Consider the following 15,596-nt stretch of genomic DNA (forward strand, 5'->3'; position numbering starts at 1 on the left):
CCCAGATAAGGTCAAGTTAAAGGAGTTCATCATCACCAAGCCCTTATTATATGAAATGTTAAAGGGACTTATCTAAGAAAAAGAACAAGATAAAAAATATGAACAGTAAAATGACAACATACAACTATCAACAACTGAACCTAAACAAACAAACAAACTAAGCAAACACCTAGAACAGGAACTGAACCAGAGAAATGGAGATCACATGGAGGGTTATCAGAGGGGAGGGGGAGAGGAGAGGATGGGGAGAAAAGGTACAGGGAATAAGAAGCATAAATGGTAGGTACAAAATAGACAGGGGGAGGTTAAGAATAGTATGGGAAATGGAGAAGCCAAAGAACTTATATACACGACCCACAGACATGAACTAAGGGGAGGAAATGAGGATGGGAGGGGAGTACAGGGCAAAGGGGAATAAAGCAGGGGGGGTGGAATGGGACAACTGTAATAGCATAATCAATAAATTATATTTAAAAAAGAAAAAAGTTTTGGGCTAGTGAAACTCCTAGCATCACATAAAAGTTGGAAATAGTTTCACTGGCTTTTTGCTGTAAGTTAAACTATGAGAAATTGTGCTCTGCATTGAACCATCAATGTATACATATCTTTAAATTGTTTTCATTGTTATTACATCACAGAAAGGTCGTGTTACAGTTTAAACTGCACTGGAGAAGCCACTAAAGGGGCTATTTGCCAAGAAGTTTCTAGCAAATCATTTTTACAAATAGGACTCTATTCCTAACTAGACAATTCTAGAGCATAAATAGTATTTCTGTTAGTAAACTTGGAAAATTTTTGTGACCTCTTTATGAATTTAGGATATATTCCATATCCCTTCTCACTGAAATTCTTAGAAAAATAATCCGTTAGTCATTTATCTGTCAAATAAATGAAAAACTCAACCGAATCAAAAGTCCTATGACCAAATGTGTGTGTGATTTGCAAAACATCAGGCCCTATACTTTCAAAATGTTTCTTGTATTCTCACAGTTCATATTTCATAGTACAGCAACACCTCCTTCACAACGACTGGTGATCATGTTACCAATTTCTGTCCAGGTATCTGAATGAGGGTTATAAACTTCAACTGAGTCCAAAGTACCTGGGGCCAAGAAATCATGGCTGGAAGATCGACCTCCAGAAACATACAGAAGCCCATTGACTGCCACAACACACATGCCTGCTCTAGGCACTTTCATTGAGGCAACTTCCACCCATTTTTCCTGGTGAAGAGAAAAAAAATAAGTTAGCAGTGTCATAAAATGATAATAGAGAAAACTGCTGAGAAATCAGATTCTATGGTTCTTTTTAAATGTTTAAATTTCAAACTCCCAATCCAGTCACATTAGTATATAGAACATTTGTAAATGAGCTTTCAAGTTGATGTAGACAAAGTATTGGGTTGGCTGAAAAGTCTATATGTCTTTTTTTTTTTTATTAATTATTGTTCATATACAGTTTTCTCCTTTTTACTCCCAATCCAGTTCCCCCTCCCACCCGCCCCCCTTCCCTCCCATTACCACCCTCCCCTTAGTCTATGACCATGTGTCCTTTAAGTTTGTTCCTGTGAACCCTTCCCACTGTCCCCTTAAATTCCCTCTTCTCTCCCCTCCGGTCACCATCAGCCTGTCCTCTATTTCAGTGTTTTTGGTTACATTTTGCTTGTTTCTTTGTTTTGTTATTTAGGTTCCTGTTACAGGTGAGATCATATGGTATTTGTCTTTCACTGCCTGGCTTGTTTCGCTTAGCATAATGTTTTCCAGCTCCATCCACGCTGTTGCATAGGGTAGGAGCTCCTTCTTTCTTTCTGCTGCATAGAATTCCATCGTGTAAATGTACCATAGTTTTTTGATCCATTCATTTACTGATGGGCATCTAGGTTGCTTCCAGCATCTAGCTATTGTAAATTGTGCTGCTATGAACATTGGGATGCATAGGTTCTTTTGAATTGGTGTTTTTAGTATTCTTAGGATAGAGTCCCAGTAGTGGAATTGCAGGGTCACAAGGCAGATCCATTTTTAGTTTTCTGAGGAAGTTCCATATTGCTTTCCATAGTGGTTGTACCAGTCTGCAGTCCCACCAACAGTGCACTAGGGTCCCCTTTTCTCCACAACCTCTCCAACACTTGTTGTTTGTTGCTTTGTTTATGATGGCCATTCTGTCTGGTGTGAAGTGGTATCTCATTGTGGTTTTAATTTGCATCTCTCTGATAGCTAGCGATATTGAACATCGTTTCATGTGTCTTTGGATCCTCTGTATGTCCTCCTTGGAGAAGTGTCTATTCAAGTCCTTTGCCCATTTTTTAATTGGATTCCTTGTCTTCTTAGAGTACAGTCGTGTAAGTTCTCTATATATTTTGGAGATTAGACCCTTGTCTGAGGTGTCATTGGCAAATATGTTTTCCCATACAGTTGGTTCTCTTTTAATTTTCATACTGTTTTCTTTAGCTGTGCAGAAGCTTTTAATTTTGATGAGGTCCCATTTGTTTATTCTTTCCTTTATGTCCCTTGCTCTAGGGGACACGTCATTAAAAAAGTCTCTTCGTGAAATATCTGAGATTTTCTTACCTACGTTCTCCTCTAGGACTTTAATGGTGTCATGTTTTATATTTAAGTCTTTTATCCACCTTGAATTTATTTTTGTATATGGTGTAAGTTGGTGCTCAAGTTTCATTTTTTTGCACGTGGCTGTCCAGTTCTCCCAACACCATTTGTTGAAGAGGCTATTTTTATTCCATTTTATGTTGCTGCCTCCTTTGTCAAATATTAATTGACCATAGAGACTTGGGCTTATTTCTGGGCTCTCTGTTCTGTTCCATTGGTCTATGTGCCTGTTTTTATGCCAGTACCAGGCTGTTTTGATTACAGTAGCCTTGTAATATAGTTTAGTGTCGGGTATTGTGATCCCTCCATATATGTCTTTTTTCTTAAAATAAAGGACATTTTTTCATTTTCACCAATAACTTTATTGATTTGGATATTTTGAGTATGTTGGCTACCTCCCATGTGGTATAATGTTGATTGTTCTGAATTAATGTCTCAATTTGATTGCCATCAACTTCAACCTGAATGTGATACATCATCCAGTGAGAAATCTCCAGCACAAAACTTTGCAAAGCACTTTTTTTTTGCACATTTGATCAGTCACAGCACCTTTTCCATACACTAAACAAATCTTTTCTCTGTGTTTCAGTTGTGCTTTTATCTTTCTTGAAATAATAAACCATAATATGCCAAAAATGTTGTATATTTTCTTTCATCTTCAATATTAAAATGGCTACACAAAAAAATCACCAATTTTGATTTTTTAAAAGATTTTATTTGTTTTTTTTTAGAGAGAGGAGGAGGGAGAAAGAGAGTGAGAGAAACATCAATGTACAAGAGAGATACATTGATCGGTTGCCTGGGGCCCACCCTGCAACCCAGGCATGTACCCTAACCGGGAATCAAACTGGCAACCTTTTGGTTTGTAAGCCAGCACCCAATCCACTGAGCCACACCAGCCAGGGCAATGTTTTTTTAAATGCACACTGATATGACAACTGTCACAATACAATCTAAAAAAATTGTTTCAAATGAAGTTAAAGACAACTAAGTGCTTTTAGAGCAATCTTATGGAAAAATACAAACAAAATTTTTGGCCAACCCAATAGTTAATTTAGAGGAAGAACAAGTCTGTGATTAATTATAAATTATTATCAAGAAATAATCAAGAGATAGGTTTTCTTATAGGTAGGCTTTCTGGAAGACTAGTTCTATGGAATACAAGTAGGTAATGTACACCACCCCCAAATTCACAAAGCTCCTAGAAGAAAAGCGCTTATATACAGTGTACAGAGGGCTTTTGAAAGTCTTTGAAATGCTAATGAGCAGACTTCCGGCCAAGATGGAGGCATAGGTGGATGCACCGGACCTCCACGCACAACCAAGATTAGAACAACAACAATTTAGAGGCAGAATAACACCCAGAACTGATAGAGAATTTATCTGAATGGAAGTTGGACAGCCAAGAAGTTGAAGTAAACCTGTTCATCCAGACCAGTAGGAGGGGCGAAGAGGAGTAGCCAGGTGCAGGTAACGGCGCGGGTCTCAGCGAAGAGAGCAAAGAGAGTTGGGCACATAAGGCAACCGGGAGTGCATAAGGCATCTGGAGTGCGCAAGATCGCAGAGAGTGGACCCTGAGTACGCAAGCGGCAGCTGGCAGACCCAATGAGGCGGCGATTGTGGAGCAGCACAGAGCGCACAACCCAGGATCCCAGAGAGCGGACTGGGGTCCCACGGAGAACAGAGCTACCGCCATTATTCCCTCCCGCCCCCACCCCCACATACAACGTCACAATCTAGCGACTGGGGTGCCCAGCCCCAGTGAACACCTAAGGCTCCGCTCCTCACTGTAACAGGAGTGACCAGACCAAAAAAAAAAAAAAAAAAGAGAGAGAGAGAGACATGTCTCAAACAGAAGAACAGATCAGTGCCCCAGGACTCATCATTTTAAGCGACTGAGAGATAGCCAATCTATCAGATGCACAGTTCAAAACACTGGTGATCAGGAAGCTCACAGATTGGTTGGTTTTGGGTGCAAATTAGATGAAAAAATGCAGGTTACCATAAAAGAAATGAAGGAAAATGCATAGAGAACCAATTGTGATGGGAAGGAAACTGGGACTCAAAACAATACAGTGGACCAGAAGGAAGAAAAAAACAACCAAACAGGAAAGAATGGAGAAATAAGAATTCAAAAAAACGAAGAGAAGCTTAGGAACCTCCAGGACATCTTTAAATGTTCCAACATCCGAATTACAGGGGTACCAGAAGGGGAAGAGGAAGAGGAAGAGGAAGAGCAACAAGTGGAAAAGTTATTTGAACAAATAATAAAGGAGAACTTCCCCAATCTGGCAAAGGAAATAGACTTCCAGGAAATCCAGGAAGCTCAGAGAGTCCCAAAGAAGTTGGACCCAAGAAGAAACACACCAAGGCACATCATAATTACATTACCCAAGGTAAAAATGAAGGAGAGAATCCTAGAAGCAGCAAGAGACAAGGAGACAGTTACCTACAAAGGAGCTCCCATCAGACTGTCAGCTGATTTCTCAAAAGAGACCTTACAGGCAAGAAGGGGCTAGAAAGAAGTATTCCAAGTCATGGAAGACAAGGACCTATATCCCAGATTACTCTATCCAGCAAAGCTCCCATTTAGAATGGAAGGGCAGATAAAGTCCTTCTCAGAAAAGGTCAAGTTAAAGGGGTTTATCATCACCACCCCTTATTTTATGAAATGCTAAAGGGACTTATCTAAGAAAAGAAGATAAAGAAAAAACATGTATAGTAGGACAGCAAATTCACAGTTATTAACAACCACAGCTAAAGCAAAACCAAAAGAAACTAAGCAAACAACTAGAACAGGAACAGAACCACAGAAATGGAGATCACATGAAGGGTTAGCAACAGGGGAGTGGGAGGAGGAGAGAGGGGGAAAAGTACAGAGAATAAGTAGCATAGATTGTAGGTTGAAAATAGACAGGGGGAGGGTAAGAATAGTATGGGAAATGTAGAAGCTAAAGAACTTATAAGTATGACACATGGACATGACTAAAGGGGGGGATGTGGGTGGGAGAGGGTGCACAGGGTGGAGGGGAGTGAAAGGGGAAATGGGACAACTGTAATAACATAATCAATAAAATATATTAAAAAAAAAGAAATGCTAATGAGCCTTACAAACCTCCAGGAGAATGATATAACAAAAAACACTCGCCAAATTTATTTGACCATGTAATCCTTTCTGCAAGGATCATCTAGTTGGAGTTAGAGACTGCAAAACATATTTTCAGAAAGGTAGTATAGATCAGGGGTCAGAAACTATAGCTTATTTGTGTAAGCCTACAAACTAAGAATTATTTTTCCACTTTAAAGAGTTACTTAAAAAAACAAAAATGAAAATACAAAAAAGATTGTATATGGCCCTTGAACAAAAATTTTGCTAACTTCTTGTACACTTTATTCTCTGAAGAAATTTCAATAAGCTGTTATAACCAAAATGAATTGTAAAGTCCTACTTCAAGGAAAATGTCTGTACCCAGAAAATAGGAAAGCCAGTTAAGGTCCTGCAACATAATCAAAAGAGAAACTGTTAGGTAGGATAGATATTAAACCAAGGCAGGGAAGGAGAGGGAGACATATCTCACCCACTAACTCAGCAGTCCTGAGCCTGGGCTGATAAGATTGCCAGGTGTTCCAAACATCACAGGAAACACCATGATAGCACAAGAGGAGGGGAGCCCTTGAAATTCTGTATGTGTCATTTCCATTATCTGGGAGAAAGCCTTTGAAACTGTGTATTCATCCCAATGTCTAGAAGGGGAAAAAGGAGGAGGTCTACGGTACTCAAAGAAAAAGCCTATAAAACAACTTTGGTTAACTGCCTGTCACTAGTCACTATCTGTTTTAAGAGGGTGTCTCTAGTGCTTACAAAAAGAACCCATAGATAACTTTGGGTAACTGCCTCAACTTTGACTAACTGCCTTTGGTCATCTACCTGTTTTACAACAGATGACAAAAGGTGGTATGGAGCAAGAGAAGAATCTGGGTTAATAACCCTCCACATATACGTCAGTCCCTGGGGAAAGCTGTCACCACCTTTACCCACCAATCAATATGTAACTCCCTCATCCCATCTCTCAACTATGTAAGTCCTCAGGACAAAGGACCTGATGTTTTTTGCAGCCCAAGCCTACACCTTTCACCCTCACCTTAGCTAGGCCTATCCTCTTCCATGAAAACTTATCACTAATAAATTTTGCATGTTAATACACTTGCTGATCTGTAACTCTTTACTGTGTCAGCAAGAAGAATCTAGTTTTCCCTACAACAAAATGAGCAAGTAGCCAGGTAAAAAAAGAACCCAGAAATAAAATACAGGGTGAACAAAGTTTATAAAATTGTGAAAAGTGAACAATTATTCCTCAATGCTAGAAAGTGAACTTTTTCAGTACAGCTCTAGCACATTATAGAGACTGAATGTATATTTGCTGATCTGAAGGTAAATGAAATGCTGAAATACTAACCCAGCAGCAATCCTTTGAAATTGAAGAACCATATTAAATTTGAAGGCTGAATTACAGAACATATCATAAAGTTGGCATAGTTGAAAAAAATATTTTTAAAAGACAAATATATTTACAAAATTCTATAGCTGATTAGGCTGTTGGGGTTATATTTTTCATTAGGGAGAACTAACATTTGCTTCCCCCCAAAAATTGCTCTTGAAATAAAAAGGGAACCAGGCTCATTCAGTAATATTTATATTTCATTTCTATCTGTGCATTAGAACTATAATTTGTGTCCTGGCCAGGTGGCTCAGTTGGAACATCCTTCTAAAATGTCAGGGTTGCGTGCAGGAACAATTTCTGATTGGGGCACATGCAAGGGTCAACCAGGGAATGCATCTAGTGAGTGGGGCAGCAGATCAATGTTTCTCCCTCCCTTCCCTTCTCTCTCTCTGAAATCAATAAATGAAAAATTTTAAAAAAGAACTATAATTTGCTTTTTATCCTGAGTTACCTCAAAATAAACTCTGTAAAACCAGAAACGTGTTTACATTATTTTAAGGATTTGGATTTATAATGTAGGACTTTAGTAGACTATAAATACCAATAAAATTTCAGATTTGTGCATGAAAACCAAAATAACTTATTACCGATAAGCACTTGGAACAAAAGTCTATTCAATTCCAGCCATATGGAAAAAGTAGCAACAGAAAGTTCACTTTCTATATTACCAAATAAAATCATATAGAAAGGAATTAGAAATATCACTAAAGTTTAAAACTTGTCAGAAATGAGAATCAAAATCATGCTTTAAACTAAGACAAGACTGCCCCTTCTATTCAACATTGTACTGAAGACTCTAGGCAGGGCAATTAGGAAAGAAAATGAAATAAAAGGCATTTGGATTGGAAAGGAAAAAGTAAAATGATCTCCACACATGTCATGATCTTTCATTTTTACTTTTATTTATTGATTTTATAGAGAGAGAGGAAGGGAGGGGGACAGAAGAACACTGGGACAGGAAGAGAGGGAGGGAGGAAGGGATAGAGAAACATCTATTTGTTGTTCTACTTATTTATGCATTCATTGATTTATTCTTGAATGTGCTCTGACTGAGGATCAAACCTGCAACCTTGGAGACTATCCTCTAACCAACTCAGCTACCTGGCCAGGGTGACATGATCTTACATATGGAAAATCCCAAGGAATTCACAAAAAAACCCCCAAAATATGAGTGCTGCAAGGTTAAAATATATTAGATCGACAGACAAAAATAAACTGAATTTCTCTACACCAGCAATGAAAAACTTAAACACAAAGTTAAGAAAACAGTTCAAGCCCTGACTGGCGTAGCTCAGTGGATAGAGCACGGGCTGGGAACCAAAGTGTCCCAGGTTCGATTACCAGCCAGGGTACATTCCTGGGTTGCAGGCCATAACCCCCAGCAACCGCACATTAATGTCTCTCTCTCTCCCTCTCTCCCTCTCTCCCTCTCTCTCTCTCTCCCCCTCCCTCCCTTCCCTCCCCAAAAATAAATAAATAAAATCTAAAAAAAAAAAAAAAAAAGAAAACAGTTCAATCTTCAATAGGTTCAAAAGAAATAAAATAGGAATAAATTTAACCAATAAAGTGCAAAAAACTGAAAACTATTAAAAACTATTAAACACTGTTGAAATAAATTGAAGACCCAAATAAATGGAAAGTCATCTTATGTTCAAGATTATAACACCTAAAATAGTTAATGTCAATACTCCCTAACTTGATCTCAAATTCAATGTAATCCTTATCAAAAAACCCAGCTGATTTCTTGGTAGAAATTAACAAGCTGATCCTAAAATTCATATGAAATTCAAGAAACCAAAGCCAAATACTTTTTTTTTTTTTTTAAGTACAGGCTTTCGGCCAAGATGGAGGCATAGGTAGATATGCTTTGTTTCCTCAACAACCAAAAGAAGGACAACACCAATTTAAAAACAAAAAACAACCAGAAATGCCAGAAAATCAAACTGTGTGGAAGCCCAACAACCAAGGAGTTAAAGAAGAAACATTCATCCAGACTGGTAGGAGGTGTGAAGATGGTCAGCCAGAGCAGAGAGAATGCATGGCAAGGGGGTAGCTGGCAGACTGGGAGGGAGAGGTGGAGGCTGGAGGACCAGGTAGTCCCATATTTGCATGTGGATAAACCAGGATAGACAACTGGGGAGTGAGATGGACTGTGCAAGCCAGTGTTCCAGTGTGAGGAACTAAAGCCTCAAAACCTCTGGCTATAAAAATCTGTGGGGATTGGAGGGGTGGGAGAAACTGCCAGTCTCACATGAGAATCTGCTGGAGAAGCCCACAGGGTCCTAGAACATACACAAGCCCACCCATCTGGGAATCAGCACCAGGGCACCACCTGGAAGGAAGCAATTCACTTGTGGGAAGTGGAGGAAGTGACTGAAAGCAGAGTAGAAGCAAAGCAAGTGGCATTGATCCCTACCTCAAATACAGCGCCACAGCGCAGTGAAGTGGGTTGCTCAATCCTGGCAAATACTAAGGCTCTGCACCTTACAACATAATAGGTGCACTGAGACAAAGAAATATGGCCCAAATGAAAGAAGAGATCAAAACTCCAGAAAAAGAACTAAGCGACGAGGAAATAGCCAACCTATCAGATGCAGAGTTCAAAACACTGGTAAATAGATGCTTACAGAAATGATCGAGTATGGCCACAAAATAAAGGAAGAGGTGAAGACTATAGAAAGCAAAATAAAGAAAAATATATAGGACCCAACAGTGAAAGGAAAGAAACTGGGACTTAAATCAATGATATGGAACAAAAGGAAAAAAATAAACACTCAATTGGAACAGAATGAAGAAACAGAATGCAAAAAAATGAGGAGAGGCTTAAGAACCTTTCAATAACTTCAAACATTCCAACATTCAGATCTTAGAGGTGCCAGAAGGAGAAGAGAAAGAGCAAGAAATTATAAACTTATTCGAAAAAATAATAAAGAAAACTTTCTTAATCTGGTGAAGGAAATAGACATACAAGTCCAGGAATTTCTGAGTGTCCCATACTGGTCCAGGAAGCTCAGACTCTCAAACAAGCTGGACCCAAAGAGGAGCACACCAAGACACATCATAATTAAATTGCCAAAGACCAAGTTAAGGAGAGAATCTTAAAAGCAGCAAGAGAAAAGAAGAGAGTCACCTACAAATGAGTTCCCATAAAAACTGCAGCTGATCTTTCAAACCTTGCAGGCAAGAAGGGGTTAGAAAGAAATATTGAAAATCATGAAAAGCAAGGACCTACATCCAAGATTACTTATTCAGCAAAGCTATCATTTACAATGGAAGGGCAGATAAAGTGCTTTCCAGAGAAGGACAAGTTAAAGGAGTTCATCATCACCAAGCCCTTAGTATATAAAATGTTAAAGGTACTTATCAATGAAAAAAAAAAAACTTATTTAAGAAAAACTATAAACAGTAAAATGACAATAAACTCACAACTATCAACAAATGAACTTAAAAAAAAAAACCCTAAAAAAACTAAGGCAAACAACTAGAACAGGAACAGAACCAGAGAAATGGAGATCATGTGAAGGGTTATCAGTGGGGAGAGGGAGGAGGGAGAATGGGTGAAAGGTACAGGGAATAAGAAGCATAATTGGTAGGTATAAAATAGAAAGGGGAAGGTTAAGAAGACTATAGGAAATGGAGAAGCCAAAGAACTTACATGTACAACTCGTAAGTCATACATGGGACAACTGTAACAGCAAAATCAATAAAATATACTTAAAAAATAAAAAGAAAGGTCCCTATTTCAAAATGAAAAAAAAAAAAAAAAGTACAAAGCCGGAGAACTCACACTTGCTGATTTCAAAACATACTAGAAAGCTACAGTAAATTCAAACACTGTGGCACTGGCATAAGGATAGACATATAGATAAGAACAGACATATAAATAAATAAAATTAAGAGGCTAGAAATAAACTCTCACAGTTATGGTCAATGACTTAGAACAAAGGTGTCAAGACAATCCAATAGAAAAGAATAGTCTTTTCAATATATCATGCTGGAATAACTGCCTAGCCACATGTAAAAGAATAAAGGCAAACTCCTACCTCACACTACATAAAAAATTAACTCAAAAATTAATCAAAGACCTAAATATAAGAGCTAAAACTATAAAACTCTTAGAAAAAAAGTGTAGGCATAAATCTTCATGAACTTGAATTAATCAATAGTTTCTTAGGTATGACACCAAAAGCACATGCAACAACAGAAAAAATCAATTGAACATCAAAATTTAAAAATTTTGTGTTTCCAAGGATACCATAAAGAAAGGGAAGGAAGCCAGAGAATTGGAGAAAATTTTTACAAATTGTCTGTCTGACAAAGGACTTGCACTTAGAATACATAAGAATGCTTACAACTCAACTCTAAAAAGACAAATAAGTAATCCATTTGAAAATAAAACTTGAATATGTTTCTCTTCAAAGATGTATAAGTGATCAATAAGCCAATATAAAGATGTCTGACTTCCAGTCAAGATGGAGGCATAAGTAAACACAGCTTACTCCCTGCACGACCACATCAAAATTACAACTATGTTATAGAATGGTTACTCAGAACCATCAGAAACTGAGTTCAATGGAAGTCAGACAACTATGGAATTAAAGAAACCACATCCATCAAGACTGGAAGGAGGGGTGGACACATGGAATGGGCTGGTCTCACATCCACACATGGTGGATAAAAATCCAGGAGGGATACCTTGGGAACAAGGAGTCCTGGCACCACACCGGGCCTCACAACCCAGGGTTGCAGGGCCAGTAAAATAAGCCTTATAACTTCTGGCTGTAAAAACCAGCAGGAATTCAGTAAGTGAAAGAAAATGCTAGAATCCCAAGCAGTTCCTCTGAGAAGACCCACACATGGACTTACTCAGACTCACTCCCTCTGAGCTTCAGTGCCAGGGTAGCAGCTTGAAAGGAACCAGTGGCATACAGGGAGGAAGTGAAGTATCTGGCATCAGGGTGAGAGCTGGGGGACAGTTTTTTCCCAAATAGAATGGCAGGCAGCGGCCACTGCTCCTTTTCTGAATCCTCTTCCCACACAGCCAGAGCCAGCAGGCAGGAGCTATATCTGAGATTCCATCAACTTGGCTCATACTGTTTGCCCCACTCTGGTGTTTTCCCAAGGTTCCATGCCACCCAACCCCACCGAAACTGTTAACCATGACTTTCCCATATGAATGGCTGGTCTTAGCCCATGCTTCACAACTTCCTAAATCCTCTTAAACAAGCAACAGCCAGTCTCAGCGAACCCCCAGCTCCAATACCTCCTGCAATGTGGCCCAGGCCCAGCCCTAGCAGCAGCCAGCCTAGGTTCACAGGGTGGCTTTGCCTAAGAACCTCCAAATCCAACACCCAACAACAAGTATCAGCCACCTGCAGATTGCCTTTTAGCTCATGTTGGGAGGTCCTGGGCAGAACAAAGGTAGTAGCTGACCTTGGCCCACACCACATGGGAAACCCTAGAACCTGAGCACCCAGTAGACAGCTACGAACTACATCAGAGCACCACCACCCTGCCCAGCTAGGTGGATCCTCTAAAGAGGGAGGAGGTTGGTGGTCAGTGGTCACAGTCAGCAGCTGGCTGCTGCTAGTACTTGGCAGCTGACTTGTCTGGGTAAATCCCTCCCATTGACCTACCAACAGCAGTCAAGGCTCAACTACAAGAGGAGGATATACTTAGCCGACATGAAGGGCACACCTCAAGTGCCGAGCTTGTGTGATAGGGGAGACTGTGCCATGGGACCCTACAGGACACCTACAACATTAGGCCACACTACCAACACAAGGAATCATAGCAGCTCTACCTAATAAACAGAAACAAACACAGGGAGGCTGCCCAAATGAGGAGACAGAGAAACAAGGCCCAAATGAAAGAACAGATCAAAACTCCAGGAAAAGAACTAAACAAAACAGAAATAAGTAATCTAGCACATGCAGAGTTTGACAACATAAAAAATATTCAGTCAGAAATGAAGGATACAGTAATTGAAGTAAAGAACAACATACAGGGAAACAACTGTAGAGTGAATGAAGCCAAGAACCAAATTAATGATATGGAACATAAGGAAGCAAAAAAACAACCAATCAGAACAAGAAAAAAAAAAAAATCAAACCCTGACTGGCATAGCTCAGTGGACTGAGCGCGGGCTGCAAACCAAAGTGTGGCAGGTTCAATTCCCAGTCTGGGCACATGCCTGAGTTGCAGGCCATGGCCCCCAGCAACCGCACATTGATGTTTCTCTCTCTCTCTCTCTTTCCCTCTCCCTTCCCTCTCTAAAAAATAAATAAATAAAATTTAAAAAAAAAATCCAAAAAAAGAGGATAGTGCAAGGAGTCTTTGGGATAACTTTGAATGACCTAACATTGACATCATAGGGTGCCAGAAGGAGAAGAGAAAGAGCAAGAAATTGGAAATTTATCTGAAAAAGTAATGAAAGAAAACTTCCCTAATTTAGGGAAGGAAATACACATGCAAGTCCAGGGAGCACAGAGAGGCACAGAAGGTAGATGCAAAGAGGCTCACTCCAACACACATCATAATTAAAATGCCACATGTTAAAGATAAAGAGAGAATCTTAAAAGCAGCAAGAGAAAAGATGTTAGTTACTTATAGGGGAGTTCCCATAAGACTGTCAGCTTATTTTTCAAAAGAAACATTGCAGGCTAGGAGGGATTGACAACAAATATTCAAAGTCCTGAAAAGCAGGGACCTACAGCCGAGATTGCTTTACCCAGCAAAGCTAACATCTAGAATTGAAGGGTAAAGAGCTTCCTAGACAAGAAAAAAACTAAAGGAGTTCATCATCACCAAAACATTATCATATGAAATGATAAAGGGGCTTATTTAAGAAAAAGAAAAAGCCCTGGCTAGTGTGGCTCAGTGGATTCAGTGCTGACATATGAACAAAAGGGTTGCTAGTTCCATTCTCAGTCAAGTCACATTACTGGGTTGGGGGCCAGGTCCCCAGTAGGGGGTGCTCAAGAGGCAACCACACACTGATGTTTTTCTCCCTCTCATTCTCCCTTCTTCTCTCTCTAAAAATAAATATATAACTATTTAAAATTAGAAAAAGGAAAAAGATCAAGACTAGGAACAATAAAATGGCAATAAATACGTATCTACCAACACCTGAATCTAAAAAACAATCTAAGGAAACAAGAATAGAGACAGAATCATGGATACAGAGAACATTTTGATGGTTGCCAGATGAGAGGGGGATGTGGGGGAATGAGTGAAGAGATGAGGGGCTTCAGAAGTACAAATAGATAGTTACAGAATAGGCATTAGGATTTAAAGTACAGTACAGGAGATGGAGTAGCCAAAGAACTTGTACACATGACCAGTGGACACAAACAATTGTGTGGGGATTTCCTGAGAGAGCAGAGGGTTCTGGGTAGAGGAGGAAAAAAGGGGAAAAATTGGAACAACTGTTATAGTGCAATTAATTAAATATAATTTTTAAAAAGAAAAATAAATAATATAGTAGTAAATATGCCCTGACTCGTGTGGCTCCGTTGGTAGGCATTTTCCTGCAAAGTAAAAGATTGCTAGTTTCATGGTTAGGGCATATGCTTGGGTTGCAGCCCGTTCCCTGGTTGCGGGGAGTAAGAGAGGCAATACATCAATGTTTCTCTCAAAAATCGATGTTTCTCTCCTCTCTTTCTGCCTCCCCTCCCCTCCCTCTAAAAATACATAAATAATATCTTTAAAAAATAAATAGGAGAAATACAAACAATCTATAACAATCTATAACTCTTTACTCAGTGAAATATCTTCAAAAGTGAAGGTGGAAAAATAGAGTTCCAGAAAATGAAAGCTAAGAGAATCATTGCTAGTAGACCAGCACTAAAAGAAACACTAAAGAAAATTCTTCAGGCTAAGAGAAAATGATATGATACAAACTTAGCTCTACACAAAAAAATAAACAAAACTAGAAATGGTAAATACATACATAATTACCAAAACTTTCTCATTAAAAATATTTTAGATATAACTATTTAAGTAACTGTAACAAAATACTGTGGAGTTTACAACATATACAGAAATAAACCAGCACAAAGGATGAGAGTGGGAAATGAAAGTATGTTTTTGCAAGTTTCTTACATTGAAAGTGAAGTTGTATGATATTACTTGAAGTTAGATTTGATACATTAAAAAAATATATGGACATAATGTAACCCCTAAAGCTACCACTAGGGAAAAAGGTAAAGAGAGAGAGGTAATTGAAAAGAAAAGAGATAAAATGGAATGCTAAAATAATCAATCTAAAGACAGAAAAATGGGGGGAAGGTATCAAAGAATGGATTATACAAATAAAAAAACAGCAAAAGAGAAGTCCAAGAACCAACCACATCTGCAACTATATTACATATATATAATAGAAATTTTAAAGACTCCATTTGAAAGTCAGGGACTGTTAAACTGCATAAAAAACACAGGCTACAACTATATGTAAAGACACAGAATTGAAGTAGAAGGAAAAAACACATGC

At 38.8% G+C, this 15,596-nt stretch overlaps 1 protein-coding gene across 3 annotated transcripts in view; it reads right to left on the reverse strand.

Annotated features, from left to right (window-relative positions):
• Positions 1-254: 254 nt before the first annotated feature.
• The window catches only part of LOC123832254 (intracisternal A particle-promoted polypeptide), a 41,843-nt gene continuing 26,501 nt past the window's right edge, over positions 255-15,596 (reverse strand). For all 3 annotated transcript variants that reach the window (XM_045859888.1, XM_045859889.1, XM_045859887.1), the window contains one exon: positions 255-1,223. In XM_045859888.1, the coding sequence (XP_045715844.1) occupies positions 999-1,223 (225 nt within the window). In that variant the 3' untranslated portion in view covers positions 255-998. The remainder of the gene's footprint in view (positions 1,224-15,596) is intronic.

This window comes from Phyllostomus hastatus, unplaced genomic scaffold (assembly GCF_019186645.2).
Source record: "Phyllostomus hastatus isolate PE091 unplaced genomic scaffold, TTU_PhHast_1.1 phas_scaffold_182, whole genome shotgun sequence".
Classification (NCBI taxonomy): Eukaryota; Metazoa; Chordata; class Mammalia; order Chiroptera; family Phyllostomidae; genus Phyllostomus; species Phyllostomus hastatus.